Genomic DNA, 22,162 nt, shown 5'->3' on the forward strand with positions numbered 1-22,162 from the left:
ATAAACAATCTTGCCTGTGGGAAGTGCTGGACAGAGCAGGTGTTTCATGGAAATTATATGGAATACAAGTGGTCATGTACCTGAGCCTGGAACACATGGCATAAGTGAGTCTCTATGTGTGCAAAAGGGTTGTGAATGTAAGAGTGTGCGTGTGCATGTGAATGTGGAGAAAAGGTATGTAAAATTAAGTAGGTTTAAACGCCATTTGTACTTAAATTAAAGTATAGTCTATTAAAGTAGCTGTGATCAATCAGACAGACACACACATATAGCAGTCTTATTGCCACAGGTAGTCACGATGGGTAACAGCAGGGAAATGTTTACCTTTCTTAACTTTCTCTAAACACAGTTGTGTTTCTCATGCCCCCTACCATGAAACCCTGTTGTTTGGTGACTATGTGTGTGTATGTGCATACATGCAGAGGGCGTACTGCGGCATGAAAGCTGTTTTATAGTGTCTGCTGATCTGTACTGTTTGCGTGGGTGTTTCTTCATAACAGGAAACCCAGACAGGAACAAAACTTTGTCAGTATGTCAGACATGCTAGCATCCTGGTAAGACACTTCTCTCATGGTGATGCAGAACAAAACAACAGTAACAAGCTGCAGTTGAGTTATTACACATCAGTCTGACATATGGCTGGCATGTGACACAATTAACATTGGGCACCAATATTCATATTTCTTGGTAAACAAAAGCAGGACACATTCACATTCTGTTTCCATCTATAGGCTGAAGAGTCATCTGTTATTCAGTATAGTGGATTTACTACAAATTAGGTAAGATTTTTTTAAATTAAACTTGGGTGCTCCTTTTTCAAAAGTTGCAATAGGCTGTGCTGTCTATAGAAAGTATATTTACTATTAAACAATTATTTGTATTATGCGGGGAAAAAATACATTCAAAGCTCAAAGGATTGCTTTCTTCTACACCAGGGGTACTCAATTAGAAACTTAAAAGGTCCACTCACCAAATTTCCATTCAGTCGAGGGTCCGGAACAGACCATGGTTTATTTTTCGGGCCCTTACCTCTCCCAATGACTCCCATTCAAAATTGACTTGGGTTTAGGCACAGTGCCTGTGCCCCTAGGCATCTTTCTCCCACATCCAGTTCTGGGGGTAATTTTGTTCAGTATTAGTGGCGTTTCACGTTAGCTCTACCACGTTTGACTAGGGCAACCGTCTCATTGCGGATTAAACACATCGGTATTGTGCTCCCCATCGGCAACCCAAATGCGTTCTTGTCAGTCCATTCTCTCTGAAATTTGCAATTTTTTGGAATCAACTTTTCGCTGGGGTTTGTCACGCCATAATTTTTGCTAAGGAAGAACAGGTAGGCTAGTTACCGTTAGTAAAATCGATTAGCCTGCGTTGTTGCAAATGACACACACAACCTGCGTGACCCACAGAGGTTGCGGCCAACATAGAATGAGTGAGTTGTCATGGTGATAGCTATTACAGCTCCTGATTATATCTTAGGACTTGACACAGAAGATAGAAACCACATATAGTAGGAAAACCATAGACATAATAAATAGCGTAAAAGCTATCAAAAAAATTGCCGGTTAAAATGGAAACGTTCCGTCAAAATGAATTAATTCCATTGGCTAATAATATATCGGCTAAAGGTCCGGGTCCGGATAGGGAGCCGCCTGGGTCCGGACTCGGACCGCGGTTCGCCATTTAGTGACCCCTGCTCTACACGCTACTCAACATTGTGTGACTAAGCAACAAAAGAGGAAATGTTTGATGCAAATTAATCGAAACAGGCAAGATAAATAAATACACTCTGGGGGTGTATTTATCAGATAAATATCAGATAACGATCAGATAACTCGACTGCTTGGAAGAATCTAGAGTACATTAACCTAAAATAGGGTGTTGTTAAAATGGCGACTCAATGCCACGTGTTGATATCAAGAAGATTTGTTTGTTACACTCATCAAGTCACTCATAGCGCCATCAAAACTAAATACGCATCCCTCTTTAACGCTAAAACAATCTTCCATCATTCAGTTTTGACCCAAGGTAGCAGGGATTCGGACCAAAACAGTATGAAGTAAGATACTGTGTGTGTGGCAATGTGTTTTTGTTACAGAGAGAGAAGGAATGGGAGAAGGGAACAGGGGAGCGATGACAGAAATCGACAGAGACACTAAGAGAGAAGGAGAATGAAGAAAAAAAGAGAAATAGAGAGAAAGGCGTGGTGAGGACAGCATTTTTCTCCGCCTTCTCCTATCCTCAGATGAACTCCTCATGTTGCCTCATAATGCTGATGTTTTTTTCACTCCTGGAGGCAGCCTGGCTCACATCCTGCTTTCAGCCACCACTCGGCTGATTGGTCGATATCTTTGCTCTATGGCCACAGCCAAGAAAAAGCAACAGGAAGTGCTTTGGCTAACGCAGGACACGAGTATGCTTAACACAATTTTGGGGGAGAAATACACATATTTGTGATCGAGTGTGTGTGTGCATTTCAGGATGTTTGAATGCATGTGTGTGTGTGTGTCAGCTCAACTAAGAACTAAGAGCACAAAGGGGAAAGGGGGGACGACTAGCGAGACATAGAGAAAACAACTGAGAGTAGGGGGGTGGGGTTGGAATAGAGCCAACAGAATCTGAGAACTAAGTTAAAGTAGGTTACATTGCACAATTTTGTGAATTTAAATGCTCAGTCTCTGACCTGCTCTTATGTACCATACACATGTTGTATTTATCACATCCTGGTGTCACCTGGTGTTTTGCTCAGCTCAGTATAGTACCTAGTGTGTGCGTTGATGTGGAGCGCAAGACAAGTGGGCACCTCGCCAAGTGGGTACCAAATGGGTTCAGTCGCCTCCTACCCTCACCCTCCCAGACACACATACTATCCCCCCCATCAGTCTGTAATTCATAAAGAGGCATTCCTCTGTGAATGGGCATGGAAAAGCTGGCATAACAATATCAAACGAACACTCCCTGGCTCCCTATGTTGACTCCTGTAACGGACAGACAATGGCCGGGTTTCCCAGATTCGTTAAAAAGCTCTTAACGCTAAGAGCTTCTTAGGAATGTTCTAAGAGCGTTCTACAGCACTCTTAGAACGTTCCTAAGAAGATCTTAGCATTAAGAGCTTCTTAACGAATCTGGGAAACCCGGCCAATATCAGTCACCAGTTAAAGTGGGGGGGCTGGAGTTTACCCGGGAAGTTATGTCTACTAGTGTCGTATTCGTCAATATGCCATTGATTGTGGGGCATTCTGTCGCAGGAACCACCTTCTCCCTATGCCTGCCACCACCAAGCCCCCACCCCCTCACATTTGCCACCTCCTTCCGTGTCTCATTTAAATTCTGCCTGGCACACAGACGCTGCCCATTACTTGGCACTGGGCAGAGAGAGAGAGAGTGAGAGAGCGAGGGAGAGAGAGAGAGAAAACCACAAGAAGCCGTACCAATCGTCTGGTTCCCCCCGCGGTTGTGGCTGTGCCAAGCATTCATCTTGCCTTGTGGACAGACCCGTCGATCCTTTAGGTATTTCGCCTGTCTCTCTTTCAAATATGTTACTTCTTTTTTGGTGGGGGTTTTGGCGGAGGTTTTACGTCTGTTGGCATGATTTGCTAATTGATGAATGTGTTCCTGGATTGGCTGAGGAGTAAATCTGATGACTCTTGCGTCCTTGCGACTGGAGGAGAGAGAGCAAAGGCCTACTGTATCGTTTCAGCGAAATAGTTTTGCCTTTGATTATCTTTTTTGAGTCGCGGGATGAGGCAAGAAAGAAAGAATGACTTGCCGCGTTTTCAAGACTTCCAACGGCTTGGCTGAGAGAATGACCTCTTTGCCAGAAAAAGGTATCCGTGATGGCTACATTAGTGAATGACAAGGCAGCCATTTTGTGTCAGATGAACAAAAAGAGGGTGCTGTGTTTGATGATGACAATCCCTCTCTACAATTTTAAACACTGACAGTGTCTTGGCTTTCAAAACGGCTTGGGTTTTCTGTGTTCTGTTTGCTTTGGAGTCCTACATCTTAGTATAGTCAGGGGTCTCCAGTTACATCGTAATACAGTTGCACAGTTGTCGTCAGTTTTTTTTCTGTTGTCAAGGTTTTTGTGTTTTCACACGTAGCTCTGTTTTCTACAACTATATTCTTTGAACACAGACCTGGCATTGCATGGCAATGAATAAAAAGTGTAAAGCATTATAATAACACAGGCAACTAGTGAAATTCTATATCACCGTATGCTGCTTTAAAACTAACAAGGTTATTCCACAAAATTAAAATGACAGCATTAAACACAAGTTAGTTTACACATTGTCAAATGACCTATGGGCAAGGCTTATATTACAACAAAGTGCTGTCACAAATATACATTTACACTGTATCATATGAGAGAGTTAGGAGAGTGTTACAGATTGAAATTTGACCCCAGTTTCACATTGCTGATAAGGCAGTAGTTTGGGAGCGTTATCTCATCTTCCTTGGCTGGGTTAGCACCTACTAGACCAGGAAATCAACCCCAGAGAAACATTTCCTGATTAGCCCATGACGGAAGCAAGATATCAGGGGCCAAAAGAGGACACAACATTACGTTTTTAGTCCTTTCAAATGCTGTTATTCAATCATTGCATGACATAGAAAACATAGACTATTTGAACATATGTATCATAGAGAGATTACATTAGACCAACTATATGAACCAGACTTTTGGCTCGGTTTTGAACTTTTAGCAAATAGAATAAACTCCTAAATGCAGCTGCTCTACTGGGTCATGTCAAATTTGTGTGTGTGCCCTGTTTCAAAGACAAAGCTGATAGCCAGAGGCAAAGGCCAGAGTCTAATGGTCCCCACATGACTGTACACGTTTGGTGTTCATGGAATTAGAGAATATAGCTTCAGTGTTTGGAATTAGACCAAATCTGGTAAAGACAAGTGACAATAGACAGTCAAGTCAGAATGACAACCGTTGGCCTGTGTAAACAACTTGCGTGTTAAAGTTTGAGGTACAGTTGGATCAAGTTTTCCCCTCTCTCTCCAAAATTGCAAAAACATTGATGACTAATTAAAATGTTGTTTCCACTACCACACTGCAGAACTGTAACCCAAAAGCCCTTTTATTTGCAGAGCGTTGCTATTCTTGCAACTTACACTAAGCCAAGTAGCTTTCTGGTCTGCCCTTTTCACAACCTCACTACATTTCACAGTGTCTCTATCTCGGCCTTCCAGACAATATCTATCTCTACTATTGATTGAGAGTCATTGGCAACCAAACATGGTGTATGTGTAGATTTGGCCAGTCCTATGGTGGCAGAGTTGGGCTCAGTGCCAACGTTACACCTGTCTGTCTGTCTGGTGCAATCATACTGGAGAGGTCCTCTGCATGCTAATGAGGGGCTGGTTGCCATCTCCTGGGGCCCTGGCTCTCATACTAATTTATGCAAAGTGGGTTCCAACCCTGACGCACCCCTCCTTCACTATGTCTGCCCTCACTCCCCACCCCACCCCCAGGCCTGGCATCTAGGCTGCCACCCGTTAAAACCCCTTCAGCTGCTGTGCCAGGGGAGATACTTGCAGATGCCCCTCTTGTGCCTGCTTGCCTTGCTTCCAATTAAGCTAGTATCTCAAAAGAGCCATCATAGAATCAGCAGTGTTGTGTTCAGTTTGCAGGAAATTAGAATCTGAAGTGGCTTTTGGAAATTTATCATGATCTTTCTAGACTAGAACAGAATTTGGTTCTATTTTTTATTTTCTACGTATACTGAATACAACCTATGTGTACAAGTGGCACAGAAACAATTTATAGCAAGTAAAGTAATAATAATATGTAACATTTATGTATTTTTTACTTAGTCGTCATGTATCCAGTCAGGGATACTGCGTCATTTGTTTTCTGCAATATGGCCAAAGACGTCTCTGCCATTTTTATGAGCATACGTTGAATCTTTGCCTGCCATTTATTCTCAGTTTTTCTGTATCCATTGGAACATTGTGTCCCAATTGCTGTCTTTAGAAGACAGAAAAAGGACCGCTGGTTAGAATAGGTGCAATAAAAAACAGGTTCATGTGTAACACAATTGTGTAGGAATGGACCTAAAATGGCTGACGCAAAAGAGGCCATTTTGTTTTCTTGTTTTGTTTGTGGAGCAGTATCCATGCCTTGTGTTCAATCGAAGGCAGCTGGTAGCAGCCATATTTTCAGGCATCTGTGTGTGTACCACCATCTGAGAAAACAGCAGCATGCAAAGGGCCAGCCTGCTGGAATGAGCTCAGATTTTTTGGCTAAAACGGAAACAAATTCCTGGCACTGTCGGTAGCTTTTTTCCCTCCCTCCGTCTCTCGATCACATGCCAGAGTCTCGGGAAGCCAGTGAGTTATTCCTTGGGTTTTCACACTTCAGCCCTTTCCCTCTTCCGTATCTGCCTGACATTTCAGTTTCCTATTTCTTTTGGTGCTTTTTACGTGTAGTTTATCTATACTTGTTACATGGTTTCTCTGACAGATTTACATAAGACATGCCAATGTGTATGTACGTCTCTTTCACGGTTATCCTCCATCGTATCGAGGTGTTAAACATTTCAAAAATTTTGGCAGTCGAAGACTTCAGTTGCTAAGCACTTAAGTCCTGATTTTGAAACAATTCCAGAAACCGATCCAAATGAAGGCTCAGTAGAAAGAAAGGAGAGACCTTGTAAAAAAACACATTACACTCGTCGAAGCAGGGGGTCTGTATCTGGGAACACAATAGTGTATCCATATATCAAACAATCTGCTGGCCTCAAAAACAAACCCCAACAAGTCAGTGTCAGCTCTGCTTACCTCAGGACAATATGTTTGGTCTCATACGTTTCATGTATGACCCTGGTAAACTAGACCGAGCTAACTAACAGTCTCTCTCTGTTTATCTCCCTCTCTATACAGGCGTAATAGCTGTATGTGTGTTATCTGACATCATGACTGCTGCCTGGTGCTGCTGTCCTTGGGGCTGAGGTAGTAGATTGAATAGTTGTGGAGGAGTGCAACCTCCCTCTGAGATAACTATACAATCTACTGTCTTTCTTAAGGTGACAGCTGAGTCAGCCAACAATCAATTACCTTTACTTGATGGATAGGCCATTCATCCGGTCCATCATGCAGGGTTGGATCCAAACAGACTTTCTGGGAAAGTTTCACTTTGGACAACAACCAAACAGTATTATGTATATTGTAACTTTTAGAGATTGGGTAGTCTCAGGTTGAGGTAGTAGGTTGTATAGTTTGGTGGGAGGGATGGCACCCCGTCTCAGGTGATAACTATACAGTCTATTGCCTTCCCTGAGGACCTCACTAGCTTCCATCCAAGTGCTCTGCTTTTCTTGCATCTAAAAATAAAGATGATACTGGTAGGATGTTGATTATCCACACAGTGGTTTATTGTTAAGTTCATGTTAAGATTTTGTCGTTGTTGATAAGACACATTCACATATGTGGATATACAGTATGAACACTGACACGTTAAAAAATAGATGTGCCACAACTGCCTGTCCATATGTATGTGCTGCTCGAAAGATCTTGTCATTGTGCTTGTCACTAATTATAATATAAATGATAACTTTTTTCAAAAGTGTGCAAGGACATTAGTTTTAAAAAGTTATGTCACAAACAAATATGCACATGTAAGCATTAATGTTGTTTTGACATTTATCAGGTAAGAATACACATAAAAAATAAATTGCTGAATTCTGAAGTATGTGAAGCATCTCATTCTTTGAAGTGAAAATGCATCTGATTCTATCCAATCATGAACCACATGGTGGCACTATGTTAATTGAAAGAGATGACCAACAAAATGTTGTCTCTTAGTAGTTACCACCCTCTAGTGGAGCCATGGAGAAAAAAACTTGGATAGAGAAGTGACAGGTAGGATTTGTGACAAAGGAAAAGTTATTGAGGTCAAGATAAGTGGAACAGCTCAAACATATTCCGAAATTCCCTCCAAAATTATAACTGACAATAAAAATCTACAATCATTAATTAAATTGGCTTGGCTGGAAAGCTAAATATCCGAAAAAGTCCCAAAAGGATAACATCCCAACATATACTCTCCATTTGGATTTTCAGGGTGTGGTTCTTGCTCCTGAAACATACACTGTGTTGCGATTGGCTCCACTCCCTGTCAATGACATATTACCACTCTCTTCCTTATAGCAACAGGCCGCCCCCTGCACGCACCATCTCCATATTTGGCGGTAGGCCTGCTGGATCTTGGGTATGCGATAAGCATAGACCACCGGATTGACTGCTGAGTTAGCATGGGACAACAGGATACCTGTGGAAAATATAGTATACTGTACTTGTGACACGATACTTTAGTTATCATTATAATGAACACTTCAGAGTACTTAAGCATTTTTTGTATTTTTTCAAAAGTATTTATATATTACAAAATATATATTTACTCAATATAATATATACTTGAAATACAATTACGGTCTTTAATTTAAAGGATACTATTTTATTTAAAATGGTATTTAATAACTGTTAAAAATGAGTTATGTAATTAGACTACCAAATTATGCAGTTAGGCTTAATATGTACTTAACTACATCCAAACACAGCCAAACTGATTCAAGGCGAATCAGACTTGCCTGCATACAATGCCTCCTTTGGGACAGCCTGAGGACCCCGTATCAGAAGAGCACAGTTCATTATGTGCAGTGGCATCCAACAGCCAGCAAAGAGGACCAGCACCAGTGCCAAGGAGCTAGCCAGCCTCCTCTCCCTAAGCAAGGAGGCCCGAGCCTGGGGCAGACTGTCTCGCAGACGGCCCTGGAGGCACCAGAAGAGACGAGCGTAGAGCAAGGTCATGACCAGCAGGGGCACCAGAACACAACCCAGGAAGTTGAAGTAAACCATGAATGGGAGGGAGACAACAGATAGAAAGGTGCAGTGTGGGAGGGGGTAGGAGGTGTCAAGGGAAGAGGAGGTGGTGGTTGTGTTGGTGAGGGTTGCCAGGTTGCTGTAGTTGTTCCTGACAAACAGAGGAGCGAAACCTAGCAGGCATGATATGGCCCAGCAGAGGATTACGGCAATCGACAAACTCCTCTGAGTGGCCAAGTCCTTGTACCTAAAAAAAACAAAAGAAAAACTGTGTACAGAGAGTGAGAGAAACATAGAGACATGGGGCCCAACCATGGTTCTGCTAAATGGTCGTCACGTAGCAATCTAATGGCTAATTGTCTGGCCATTTTATGTTTTTCCTGTCACCTTAGGTGCAGCTTGCAGAGATTCTGTAAAATGTGCCATGGAATAGGCGGCACAGGGAGTGGTTGTGTCTGGAGAAGCGGCACATGAGTAGCCTGGCTGCCAGCCCAACTTCTCCCCGCCCCAAAAAAATTTGGTCGGGAAGTTGGGTCTGGAGGGTCTCGTATTGGGAACAACTACATAAAACCAGGATCTGGGCGGACCAATGAAATTGCCAGGGCGGGCTTTATCAATGATGGACAGATGATCAACAGTAACGTAATCAACAACGTCACGAAAGAGTCCTTGGGTTGAATTCGTTTTCAACAAACATTATGTTGCTCTGATTGGTTGTAGGTCTATCCAATTGAGCGTAGAGGCATTTGTTTTACGAGTTTGGTTGAAACACGCCCCGTAGTCACAGCCCAACGGAAAGTTTTCAGACTCATATTCTGACTAGAATTATGAGTATGACAACGTCAGGCTAGCACATGAGAGTAGTGTTAGACTGTAAACAGTGTTGGGAAGGATACTTTCAAAACATATTTTGTAACAGAATACATGCCCAAAAATGTATTTTTTTTACACAGAATACGTTATTCAGATTGAGTAACGTATTCTGAATACTTGGATTCAGGGGTGGGTTTACACTTGGGCCTACAGGGGGCAGTGCCCCTGTAAAATTGTCCCTGGCCCCCCCTGAGCTGACTGAATATATATACAGTGCCTTGCGAAAGTATTGGCCCCCCTTGAACTTTTTGACGTTTTGCCACATTTTAGGCTTCAAACCTAAAGATATAAAACATTTTTATTTTCTTTTTTATCAACAAGTGGGACACAATCATGAAGTGGAACAAAATGTATTGGATATTTCAAACTTTTTTAACAAATCAAAAACTGAAAAGTTTGGTGTGCAAAAGTATTTGGACCCTTTACTTTCAGTGCAGCAAACACTCTCCAGAAGTTCAGTGAGGATCTCTGAATGATCCAATGTTGACCTAAATGACTAATGATGATAAATAGAATCCACCTCTGTGTAATCAAGTCTCCGTATAAATGCACCTGCTGTGTGATAGTCTCAGAGGTCCGTTTAAAGCGCAGAGAGCATCATGAAGAACAAGGAACACACCAGGCAGGTCCGAGATACTGTTGTGGAGAAGTTTAAAGCCGGGTTTGGATACACAAAGATTTCCCAAGCTTCAAACATCCCAAGGAGCACTGTGCAAGTGATAATATTGAAATGGAAGTTGTATCAGACCACTGCAAATCTACGAAGACCCGGCCGTCCCTCTAAACCTTTAGCTCATACAAGGAGAAGACTGATCAGAGATGCAGCCAAAAGGCCCATGATCACTCTGGATGAACTGCAGAGATCTACAGCTGAGGTGGGAGACTCTATCCATAGGACAACAATCAGTCGTATACTGCACAAATCTGGCCTTTATGGAAGAGTGGCAAGAAGAAAGACATTTCTTAAAGATATCCATAAAGTGTCATTTAAAGTTTGCCAAAAGCCACCTGGGAAACACACCAAACATGTGGAAGAAGATGCTCTGGTCAGATGAATCCAAAATTGAACTTTTTGGCAAGAATGCAAAACGTTATGTTTGGCGTAAAAGCAACACAGCTCATCACTCTGAACACACCATCCCCATTGTCGAACATGGTGGTGGCAGCATCATGGTTTGGGCCTGCTTTTCTTCAGCAGGGACAGGGAAGATGGTTAAAATTGATGGGAAGATGGATGGAGCCAAATACAGGACCATTCTGGAAGAAAACCTGATCGAGTCTGCAAAAGACCTGAGACTGGGACGGAGATTTGTCTTCCAATGATGACAATGATCCAAAATCTACCATGGAATGGTTTACAAATAAACATATCCAGGTGTTAGAATGGCCAAGTCAAAGTCCAGACCTGAATACAATCGAGAATCTGTGGAAAGAACTGTAAACTGCTGTTCACAAACGCTCTCCATCCAACCTCACAGAGCTTGAGCTGTTTTGCAAGGAGGAATGGGCAAAAATGTCAGTCTCTGGATGTGCACAACAGATAGAGACATACCCCAAGCGACTTACAGCTGTAATCGCAGCAAAAGGCGCAACAAAGTATTAAGTTAAGGGGGCCAAATACTTTTGCACGCCCAATTTTTCAGTTTTTGATTTGTTAAAGTTTTAAATATCCAATAAATTTCGTTCCACTTCATGATTGTGTCCCACTTGTTGTTGATTTTTTCAAAAAACGTTTTTTTATATATATATTTTTATGTTTGGAGCCTGAAATGTGGCAAAAGGTCAAAAAGTTCAAGGGGGGCCAATACTTTCGCAAGGCACTGTATATATATATAAGGGATGGGACTTTACAGAAGATTTCATGTTCGACTATTTATAACGTTATTGAACAATTAATCGATTATTTGCTAAGGCATGACGTCACTCCCCACCCCCCTCATGGTTTTCCCCCCACCCATCACCCCCTTCGCATTAAGGTCAAAAACGCACACAACAGGACTGATATTTCTCAAAAATAGCTTTATTATTATTATTATGGAAATATGCCATTTTGTAGTCAACTTTATTTTTCACAGCGCATTATGCCATCAGACGGATTTTAACAGGTAGTAATTACAACGCATCACTGCCTGGCTACGGCATAGACCTTTGAAAAATGAATAAATAAGAATAAGATTGGCAAATACTTATAAATAAACACAGTCTAATGACTTCCATCCGTTTAAACGTCAGGCTTGTCGGCGCTGGCGGAAGCCTAATTACTTGACAATTGAGTTTTAACTTGGCCTACTCTACTTAACGTAAAACTATGAGCGAAGCTGACTGGTCATCAGACTCAAAACATGGCTTAATGCCATATAAGATCATTGTTTTGAACTGACAGTTGTGGCAACTTCTTAGCAAAAAGTAGGCTATAACTACCTTACAGGCTAGCCTACTGTAGGCTCTGAGAAATGGCTAACAAACATCAGGCTATTAGACAGCATGGACTGCCTGGGCATACATCACCTATCACAGGCCTATCTATGTGTTTTTGTTCATGAAAATCAACATATTCACATGTTCTCGGGTAAGACGTGTGCGCAGTCAATTCACTGTCAGTCCGGCAGCTGAAAAAACTAGTTCAGACGGAACGGAGGTCGCGGGTGTACATGGATTGCACTGTGCCAATTTAGCCAGTCTTGGGTATCTGTCTGCGTTGTTTTTCCACCAGTCTGTGGGATTTGAATCCAGGGAGGTCATTGAGGTAGCTAAAATGTTGTTCTCATAATACGTGGGAATACAACAATTATTAATTAGGCTTGGATTTGTAATCGAATGAATTCGTAATGACAATTAATCGATCATCGATTATTCATTACCAACCCGTAATATATATCTATATATATTTTTTATTTTCGTTTTTCGTTTTCTAGTAGTCATCATGAAACAAGGAAGGGACATTGCAGCCTTTTTTGCCCCAGTAAATAAACAAGTGAGAGAAACATATCAAGGTATTCAGAGAGCTGAGGAGCTGAAAGAGGGAGAGCCAGACCCATTTGTGTGATTTTCATGTAAAGCAAAATTAAAGTATTTAATGTTTAAATATCATTTGTTTCCGTTTTTTAATGTGCCCCTCTGATTAAACACGCCCCCCCTCCCTGGCCCCACCCAGAAAAATTGTGTTAGAACCGCCACTGCTTGGATTACTTGGATTACTTTAAAGGGCAGGAATGCGGCATAGGGGCGCCGCACCATGGGGGCGCCAAAGCAATGGTAAAAATTAATAAATTTAAAAATATTACATATTTTTGGGGTATTTTCTATTTATAGCTGCTGTTGTGCGTTTCAATGTTATAAAACATTTTAGAACCGCTAGGGTAGGTGCCCTATCTCATAAAATAGAATTTTGACATCTAGAGGGAGCGGGGGCGCCGTGAGTCCCGAACGAGCAGTTACGAGTATTGAGTTGTCGTCTATGGAAAATGATGGACAAATCAAAACAGTTGTCGGGGGTTAAAAATAGAAAAAGAAAGAGGGAAAAGGAGATGACATGTCAAGGGATGCAACAGTAGTAGTAAATAAGTGGATGGTTAAAGGCAACAGGTAGGATTTAAAGTGTGACGTTTGTGCTTGGAGGCTTGCAAATATTCATGTTAACAGACTAGCTAGCGTTTGCTAACACTGGGAATGTAGCAGCCAAATTTGGGTTTAAGGCTAGTTTAGAATATGCAAAACCGAGGTTGCTGAGCTGAAAACCGGAAAATGTAAGGTAGCATGTACAATAAATGACAAGAATCTGGAAAACATAATGCAATAACTCTGGTTTACATCAATCATGCACAGTGCAAATCATGCATAGATTTTCTACCAAACTTGGAGACTTGCAAATATTCATGTTAACAGACTGCCAGACCAGCTAGTGTTTGCTAACGTGAGCTAAAGTGGGGTTGCTTACAGATGAAGTCTGATTAGTTCTAATGCCAAATCGAAATAATTTAACATGTTTTGTTATAGGCTAAGCTAATCTTGCCATTGCAAATGAAAAATGAATTTCTGTATCAAACCCTGCATGTGGGAAATATAACAATTAGCCTATGTCTGACAGTGGGGACGTAGTAAACAAATCAGAATGCAAATTTAAACATCCGCAAAGCATATGCTCGAATGCCATCAATGATGATTATTTGTAATGAAAATAAAGTACATGAAAAAAATAGGCTACAATAATTTGGTTGCCAGGGGTGATGATTAGGTTACCACTTGTCACAATATGGTTGCCACAATTTGTCGAGCCCTGAATCTACCTATGCTATATATACACATATATAATTATTTATAATTATGGTAGGCCTACAGTGGCTGATATACTTTAAAATAAACCTTTATTATTTAAAGCCTATACATGATGATGTCCGGCACACTTATTTATTTTTTTGGGGGGGGGCGCCAAAATTGTTGCTGCATACCCCTCTGACACTGGGTAGTTGCACCCCTGGTTACGAGGGTTCTCTACTAGCAAAATAACGAACCATCGTTATTTCTTATGTGTGTTTCCCTAACATGCTCGTAAGGAGAACATTTACATTTATGCATTTAGCAGACGCTTTTATCCAAAGCGACTTCCAAAAGAGACCTCGTACGTGTCTGTTAATAACTACGTGACAGTGGATGGGGGCATGCATTGTCCAACCATGGTACGAGAGTTTGCATCCCCCGTGCATTTGATGTCCATACATTGGCTTAGCCAATAGCATTGCAGAAGGAAAGAACGAGAGGCAATGACAAGGGAGCGATAGACGTAGTGGTTTTCGTACAGTGTAGAAACCACCAGATAGAAGTTTTGGGAAACACAAGGAGTTGCCTTAATTAATTGAGAGTGAATAAACTTGTGAAACAGATAAGTATTGTAATGTAATCCATTGATTTCAACGTTGTAACTGTATTCTAAATACCAACTATTTAAAATGTAACTGTAACGGAATACAGTGAACAGCTACGTAACGCCAGCACATGTATTCCGTTACTCCCCAACACTGATTGTAAACAACGGCCAGTAGGCCTACACCTTTAGGGATTATTACTGAGTTTTTATGTATATTAGCTGTTTCCATTTGTAATTGTTGGAATGTTGCTTCAGCATTCAAAGTATTGTTCTTTGAATCTTCAATCAACTTATTTATCTTCTATTTCTTCTGTGGTACCTTTCAGCGCCTTCAAATCTTCAGCTATTAAAACCGTTTAGTTATCAAAAATTCAGCAGTTTCAGGCCATGGGTGCTGTTACTTTTCAGCTTTGTACCTCTTATGCTTGAATTAATATAAATCTATATTCATAATATTTTTTACATGAGTTTCCAATGTAGTTTTCTTTCAAATCCTCTCAAACTTCTTAAAACGTATTTAACTTCCAAATCCTTCTTCTTCCTCAATCTTTCAGCTAGAGCCACCATTTAAAATTTAAAATGTTGACAAAACCCTCAACTATTTTAAAATAATTCAGCTTTTTGATATCTATTCAACTTTTTTCAATATCACTGATTATGTTTCATTACTTGTTCAAACCGTTTCTGAGATTTACATGGGTGTGTACGTAAGTGCAGACTGAAACGCTTAAGCCCAATTTATACTTAGGTCGTAGACACTTTTGAAAAGGTCGCGGTCAGAAATGGCGTCACGGTTTACACTTTTAACCGTCACTTGAAAGTGTCGCCTACCAGGAGAAATTTCTACTGGCGCTGATGTCGTCACATAGTGTTGCGCAAGTGTGATTGGCTTGATAGACGGCACGCGTCGATGACTTCATTGTTTTGAATTTTCAGTGAACGCTCAACAGCTGTTTATGATGGAAAAAATAGAGGAGAAATTGGCAGAGCAAGTTAGATTGAACATATCCACACCATAGACATAATAAAGAATAGACGCCGCATCGCCGCTACTGCCTACTGGCGCTGACGAGACGTGGGGCCGCCATCTTGGAAAGGTCCGATCGCTCCACTCAGTGTAATCTGTTTGGTTGGGGCAATGAGCTGTCAGCACATTTAATTAATCATACCGCACTGACTACCAAACTGATTTTCACACCGTTTTTTTTGCTGCAAAGGTCATACATGTAGCTATGATACAGGCCACATGTTTCGGTGTATCTTAATATTCATAGTGGGCCTTTCCTTTAAACCCTTTCCTGCCGGACCATTCAAATATGGGCATTAAAATGCCCATGGTTCCCGCGTCAATATCTTTGCCATCCGATTGCCGATTTTATTTCTAAAAACTGCCAGATACTCATGACAACTTAAGCTCAAAGTACATGTCATTGGTTAGGGATTACTGGGAGGGGGAAATAAATGTATCGTCAGCAACGGGATCCATTGTTTTCCGAGGCGGAGCCAGAGCAGAGACCATGGGAGATTGCCTTCGGTGTTAGATTCACAGCTTCGAATTGAAATCGGAGACGATATTATGAGTAAAGACAAGTTTCTTAATGTGTTGTCAATATTGTCAATTAAAAGTCTAAACTTTTACTTATGACAAATTTGTTTGTGGGAGTGACGTGAGTTATTTGAGCAAAGAATTACGTGTCCGGCTTGGCCGTTTTTGATAGGCAGCTATGACAGTAGTAGCACTGTTTAGCCTCGATTTTAGCAGCTTTCTGTGAAATTTGGAAAAACAACATGAACTTGCTAGATTATATAAACTATAAGCTAAATGTACGTGCCTTGTTTGGCCAATTTGGTGGATTGTGGAAGAAGTACAAGTAGCCTACTATAGCGACTGCCCTGATGCCTACAGTCGGTGCCACTTGTGTAAAATTCGCTGGCCAATGTTTTCCAGTAATATCTGTTTTATTTCTACAATAGCATTCTTGTGTCAGTTGTGTAATCTAAGTCAGTGTTATGGAATATGACATATCAAGTCTCAGTTCATAGCCGGGTATACACCGGCCGGTCCAGTAAACATAGGGGGCTAGGCTAGCTTGCTAGCTACAATTTCAGTACAGTAGGCTAATATCAAAGATTCTTGCTAAAAATTTCTCAACGTTGGTAAGATTCTATTTACAAAATGCAACAAATAGTCCTGTAATGGTAAATATTACTTGTGAAAAGTAATCCCCTGAGCCCTATTTAAGATGGTTCGCCAATTAGAGCATGAATATGCTGCACAGTGTTGCGGCATCTTGTTTATTCTGCTGCTACGCAACTGGGAATTTGACCTTTCCAAGATGGCGGACACATTTCTCGCGCCCAACAGCCAATGCAGCGTCTACTCTTTATTATGTCTATGATCCACACCTTTATAGACAAGTTTTTGAGCCGTTTCCGCTTTACTTCCTGAACTGCTCCCCTTTATGCAATCCACTTCCGTTCTGGCGGGCTGGGTTTGTTTTGCTAGCTGGCTCCGTTGTGCCGACAAAGCACTGATATCGCAGTGACAAAGAGGATATACAATTTACAACATGAAGAAAAGTTGTTCGGGAATGACGTGTGCGGTAGTTGGTTGCAAACACTCGAGAAAGCACCTGAACGAGTGGTTAGATAGAGTGCTACGACCAGTTTTAAAACCTAGAATCGCCTCTAGAATCGCCTCTACCTGTTACACTACAGTAGTATGCTTATTGTCTGTAGGCTATTCACATTTTGTTGGTGTTCCTTTGTCCTATTGTTGCAGTGGATTTAATAATCATACATTGTTATGTGGATATAATAATTCAAACCTTTCAAAGTGAGGTGTGTAGCCAACCGGTACTTGTTTAAAGCAGTCATAACTGGGTTCATAGGAATAATAGATAGATACGTAGGCACTTCGGGCAGTGACAAGCCACATACATGTGGATAACAGTGTACTGCCTGTCTTGTCCTTCTGAAATAAAGTTAAATTGAATAGGCTGAACATCAACATGTAACATCAAGTATAGCCTAGGAATTCCAAACGAATTAGCTTTCAATGTTACGTATGCCTTGGCTACTTGGACCGTGTCCTGGCGATAAATAAAGAACATTATGCTACATGTTTTGCCAGGATAACTGGCAAGACCATTGAATGTTCATGAAGTTCCTGTGTGTTCATTCCTTTGACTGGGTACAACAACGCGATCAGCCAACCGACTATAAATGTTTTTAATGTTGGGCAACAAATTTATAGAACAACTTCTGTCTGATATGTGTGGCATCCTTTAGCCAAATAATTAGCCTACATTTTGCTGAGAGATTGAAGAGCTAGACAACAAATGTTCTGATGAATCACCGACTAAAGTCATCTTCTGACATTGCCTTTGCTCCATGTTAAAATCTGCAAAATGATGGACTGGCCAAAGCTTTATATAAATCTACTCTAAAATGATGTATGGCGACGACGATATCCACAAGTACATGCGACAACGTTGGCAACGTATCCAGTAGTAAATGTCAAACGACAAGTATGTCAAAGTAGTAGAACCGTGATCCCAAGCTAGCATAGACAAATGGCTGTGTTTACACCGGCAGACGCTGTGCAAACCACTTCCGGCGGAAATGAATTGCATATGTGTAGAGTTATGGTGGCCCCTTGGTTTTGGCGCGTAAACTTGTGTATAATGCCTCTCAAAATTAGCTACAGCCATTTTCTCCGATCGATCACCTAGGCTACAAAGCATAAACAATGTAACCATAGCTATGAATGTAAAAGTAAAATGATTCCGTTTACCTCACACGAACCTTGAGCACAGGCGACTGTTTCCCGAAGTATAAATGCAACAGCCTGAGAGATACTTTTTTTGTCGAAGTAGAAAAATATCAAATTGTTTTGTGATAAGTAGCCTACCCTTACAAAAAAGAAGTATACTTCAAGTTTATTTTCTAAGTATACTTGGTTTAAAAAGTATACTATTATCATGTGAAAGACTGGGAAGAGGCCCCGGGGAAGACCCAGGACACGCTGGAGGGACTATGTCACTCGGCTGGCCTGGGAACGCCTCGGGGTCCCCCAGGAAGAGGTGGTGGAAGTGGCCGGGGAGAGGGAAGCCTGGGCCTCCCTGCTTAGGTTGTTGCCCCCGCGACCCGATCCCCGGACAAGCGGCAGATGACGACGACGACTATTATCATGTTACTTAAAGTAGCCCATACTAGCAGTGTACTTATTTCTATACTATTTTTGTACTAAATAAACTGAATTGGCCCACTTTTTAGGTCATTTAGTACACTTGAAAGTACACGTATTGTGTATTTCAAGGTTTACTTTTGAATACTGTAAAGTAGCCTGTGTAGAACACTTTCAGTTCATCAAGTATACTTCCTAAAGTACTTCAAACTATACTTTGGAATTCTCTGAAGTAACCTGTGTAGTGCGCTTTCAGTTCATAAAGTATACTTCCTAAAGTACTTAAAAGTATACCTTGGAATACTCTAAAGTAACCTGTGTAGTGCACTTTCAGTTCATGAAGTATACTTCCTAAAGAGCCTCAAAGTATACTTTGCAATACTTTCAAGTGCACTTTCAATTAATGTAAGTACCTCAAGAAGTAAACTTAATAAATGTAATTTCACTATGACTTACTAATAAATTAAAATGTTTAGGGGACCCTCAGACGCCTCAGATCAGATCTTGCGTCACATGGCGAGAACGGGGGCCCTCACAAAGTCACACTGCAGATTCTGAAGGAAGCCACTTACTGCGTAGACATCAACGTTATATGAATCCAGCTCTTCTGATGAAACGTAACAGTCATTTAACTCATGTTTACAATGGTAAACCAGCACAACAATGACAAATATAACTGCAAGCAGTAATGGCGGATTCCTCCAAACACTGCGAACCATTGAAAAATGTTTATTTTTGACAAATTGTAACTGTATAGAAAAATGTATGCTGCAGAATTACCAATAGCATACCAAATCTGAAATGCAATACCATCAAGATCCACAAGGGCCTTTATTTCAAGCCAGTAAGTGAAGGAAGGGGGCTTGGTGAGCTTATCCATTCCAGAAAGCCTTGTATCTTTATGCATTAAGGCGTGGCCTGTAGCGCCACCTATGGGTAATGGTGGGCCATTTGTGGTGTGGTAGTTACTCTTGGCCTATACTATTAATGTTTCAGGATTTTAAAAACTTTTTACCATTGCATATAAAATCGGAAATGCAATACCAACAGGATCCACATGGGCTTTGGGTAAAGTGTGGTAGTTACTCTTGGCCTGTACTGTCAATGTGTCAGGATTTGGAGACCTTTTTACTATTGCATACAAAGTAGGAAATGCAATGACACCAAGGTCCTCAAGGGCCTATGCTGATATTCAAGGAATGAGTGGGGGCTTGGTCAGCCCACACAGTCCTGATATGTTGCGTGTGTGTCTTGCCAAGCCCGCGCGTGTCAAGGGAAGAATGAGTGTCTGAGAATTTGGAGCATGCGCGGGGAGGAGCAGGGGACACATTTCATTGTAAATTTCCCTAGAAATTAGCCAAGCATGCATGTTTCAAAGATTCACCAAAAATCGACCTTTCATCTTAGAGTCAACTTTTTCTCAGATTTGTGTACTAAACATTCTCAAGAGTCTTCATATGAACTTGTTTGACTGGCTTACGTGTAAAGCATTGCGAACCATTGAAAAATGTATATTCTTGACAAATTGTAACTGTATAGAAAAATCAATGCTGCAGAATTTCCAATGGGATACCAAATCTGAAATGCAATAACATCAACATCCACAAGGGCCTTTATTTCAAGCCAAGAAGTGAAGCGCTTTAATCTTCACAAGAAGTGAAGTGCTTTGTGCTTTAGGGCGTGGCCTGTAGCGACACCTATTGGTAATGGTGGGCCATTTGTGGTGTGGTAGTTACTCTTGGCCTATACTATCAATGTTTCAGGATGTTTTTAACTTTTTACCATTGCATACAAAATCGGAAATGCAATACCAACAAGATCCACATGGGCTTTTGTTAAAGTGTTGTTGTTACTCTTGGCCTTTACTATCAATGTTTCAGGATTTGGAGAACTTTTTACCATGGCAAACAAAATCTGAAATGCAATACCATCAAGATCCACATGGCCTTTGCAAAAGACCAAGGAACACTCTCCTGAAATGTTGCGTGTGCGTCTTGCCAAGCGTGTGCGTGTGTCAAGGGAAGACCTATGGGTAATAGTGGGCCATTTGTGGTGTGGTAGTTACTCTTGGTCTATACTATCAATGTTTCAGGATTTTTATAACTTTTTACCATTGTATACAAAATCGGAAAAGCAATACCAACAAGATCCACATGGGCTTTTTGTTAAAGTGTTTCTTTGCCTATACTATCTATGTTTCAGGATTTTGAGACCTTTTTACCATTGCATACAAAATCGGAAATGCAATACCATCAAGAGCCACATGGGCCTTTTTTTCAAGCCAATAAGTGAAGGGAGGGGGCTTGGTGAGCCTATCCATTCCAGAAAGCCTTGTATATTTGTGCTTTTTGGCGTGGCCTGTAGCGCCACCTATGGGTAATGGTGGGCCATTTGTGGTGTGGTAGTTACTCTTGGTCTATACTATCAATGTTTCAGGATTTTTATAACTTTTTACCATTGCATACAAAATCGGAAATGCAATACCAACAAGATCCACATGGGCTTTTGTTAAAGTGTTTCTCGGCCTACACTATCAATGTTTCAGGATTTGAGACCTTTTTACCATTGCATACAAAATCGGAAATGCAATACCATCAAGAGCCACATGGGCCTTTGCTAAAGACCAAGGAATGAGTGGGGGCTTGGTCAGCCCACACTCTCCTGAAATGTTGCGTGTGCGTCTTGGCCGCGCGTGTGTCAAGGGAAGGCTGAGTGTGTGTGAGATTTTGGAGCACGCGCGGGGAGGAGCAAGGGAGACATTCATTGGAAATTTGCCTAGAAATTAGCCAAGCAAGCATGTTTCAAATATTCACCAAAAATCGACCTTTCATCTTACAGTCAACTTTTTCACAGATTTGTGTTATGAACATTCTCAAGAGTTTTCATATGAACTTGTGATTGAATCAGAGTATCAGTTTTTGAATGGCTGATGTGTAAAGCATAATTTTAGCGTTAGCGATAAGTTCAATTTGCTTTATATCAATCATTTTTTGAGAATTTGCCTTTGCACATGGTAACATGTTGTAGTGTCTTCCTCCGATCTACCAAGTTTAGTGTTGATATCTCAAAGATTTGCTGAGACATGACTTCACATCCTGTTTGGCGGCTTTTCTGATGAATTTGATTGGCTGTACCGGACAGACGGTTATGAGGATCAAAATTCCTTTGATAACTTTTGTGAGGCTTGGTCTGAAGATCATCTCTGGTGATTTTGAAGAAGATATGACAAAAATTGTAGGAGGAGTAGGCTTTCAAAGGTTTTTGATAAAACCGGAAATGGCGGGAAATCTATGTAACCGGAAATTAACGCCATGGTGTGCGTTGAACTCGGCTTGATCCAGGGAATCCAATGGTACCTCATTTTTGAAAATGAGTCATACGGTTCAAAAGTTGCGTGTGTAAAC

General features: G+C 41.1%; 1 protein-coding gene across 1 annotated transcript in view; it reads right to left on the bottom strand.

Annotated features, from left to right (window-relative positions):
- Positions 1-22,162, bottom strand: part of LOC146250816 (adenosine receptor A1) — a 56,728-nt gene that overhangs the window by 9,697 nt on the left and 24,869 nt on the right. Inside the window, exons 3-4 of the mRNA XM_084679482.1 lie at positions 8,601-9,079; positions 8,185-8,281 (exon numbers count right to left, since the gene is read on the bottom strand). Of these exons, the coding sequence (XP_084535608.1) occupies positions 8,185-8,281; positions 8,601-9,079 (576 nt within the window). The remainder of the gene's footprint in view (positions 1-8,184; positions 8,282-8,600; positions 9,080-22,162) is intronic.

The sequence above is a fragment of the Hypomesus nipponensis genome, chromosome 18 (assembly GCF_054491055.1).
Source record: "Hypomesus nipponensis isolate SF chromosome 18, ASM5449105v1, whole genome shotgun sequence".
NCBI lineage: Eukaryota > Metazoa > Chordata > Actinopteri > Osmeriformes > Osmeridae > Hypomesus > Hypomesus nipponensis.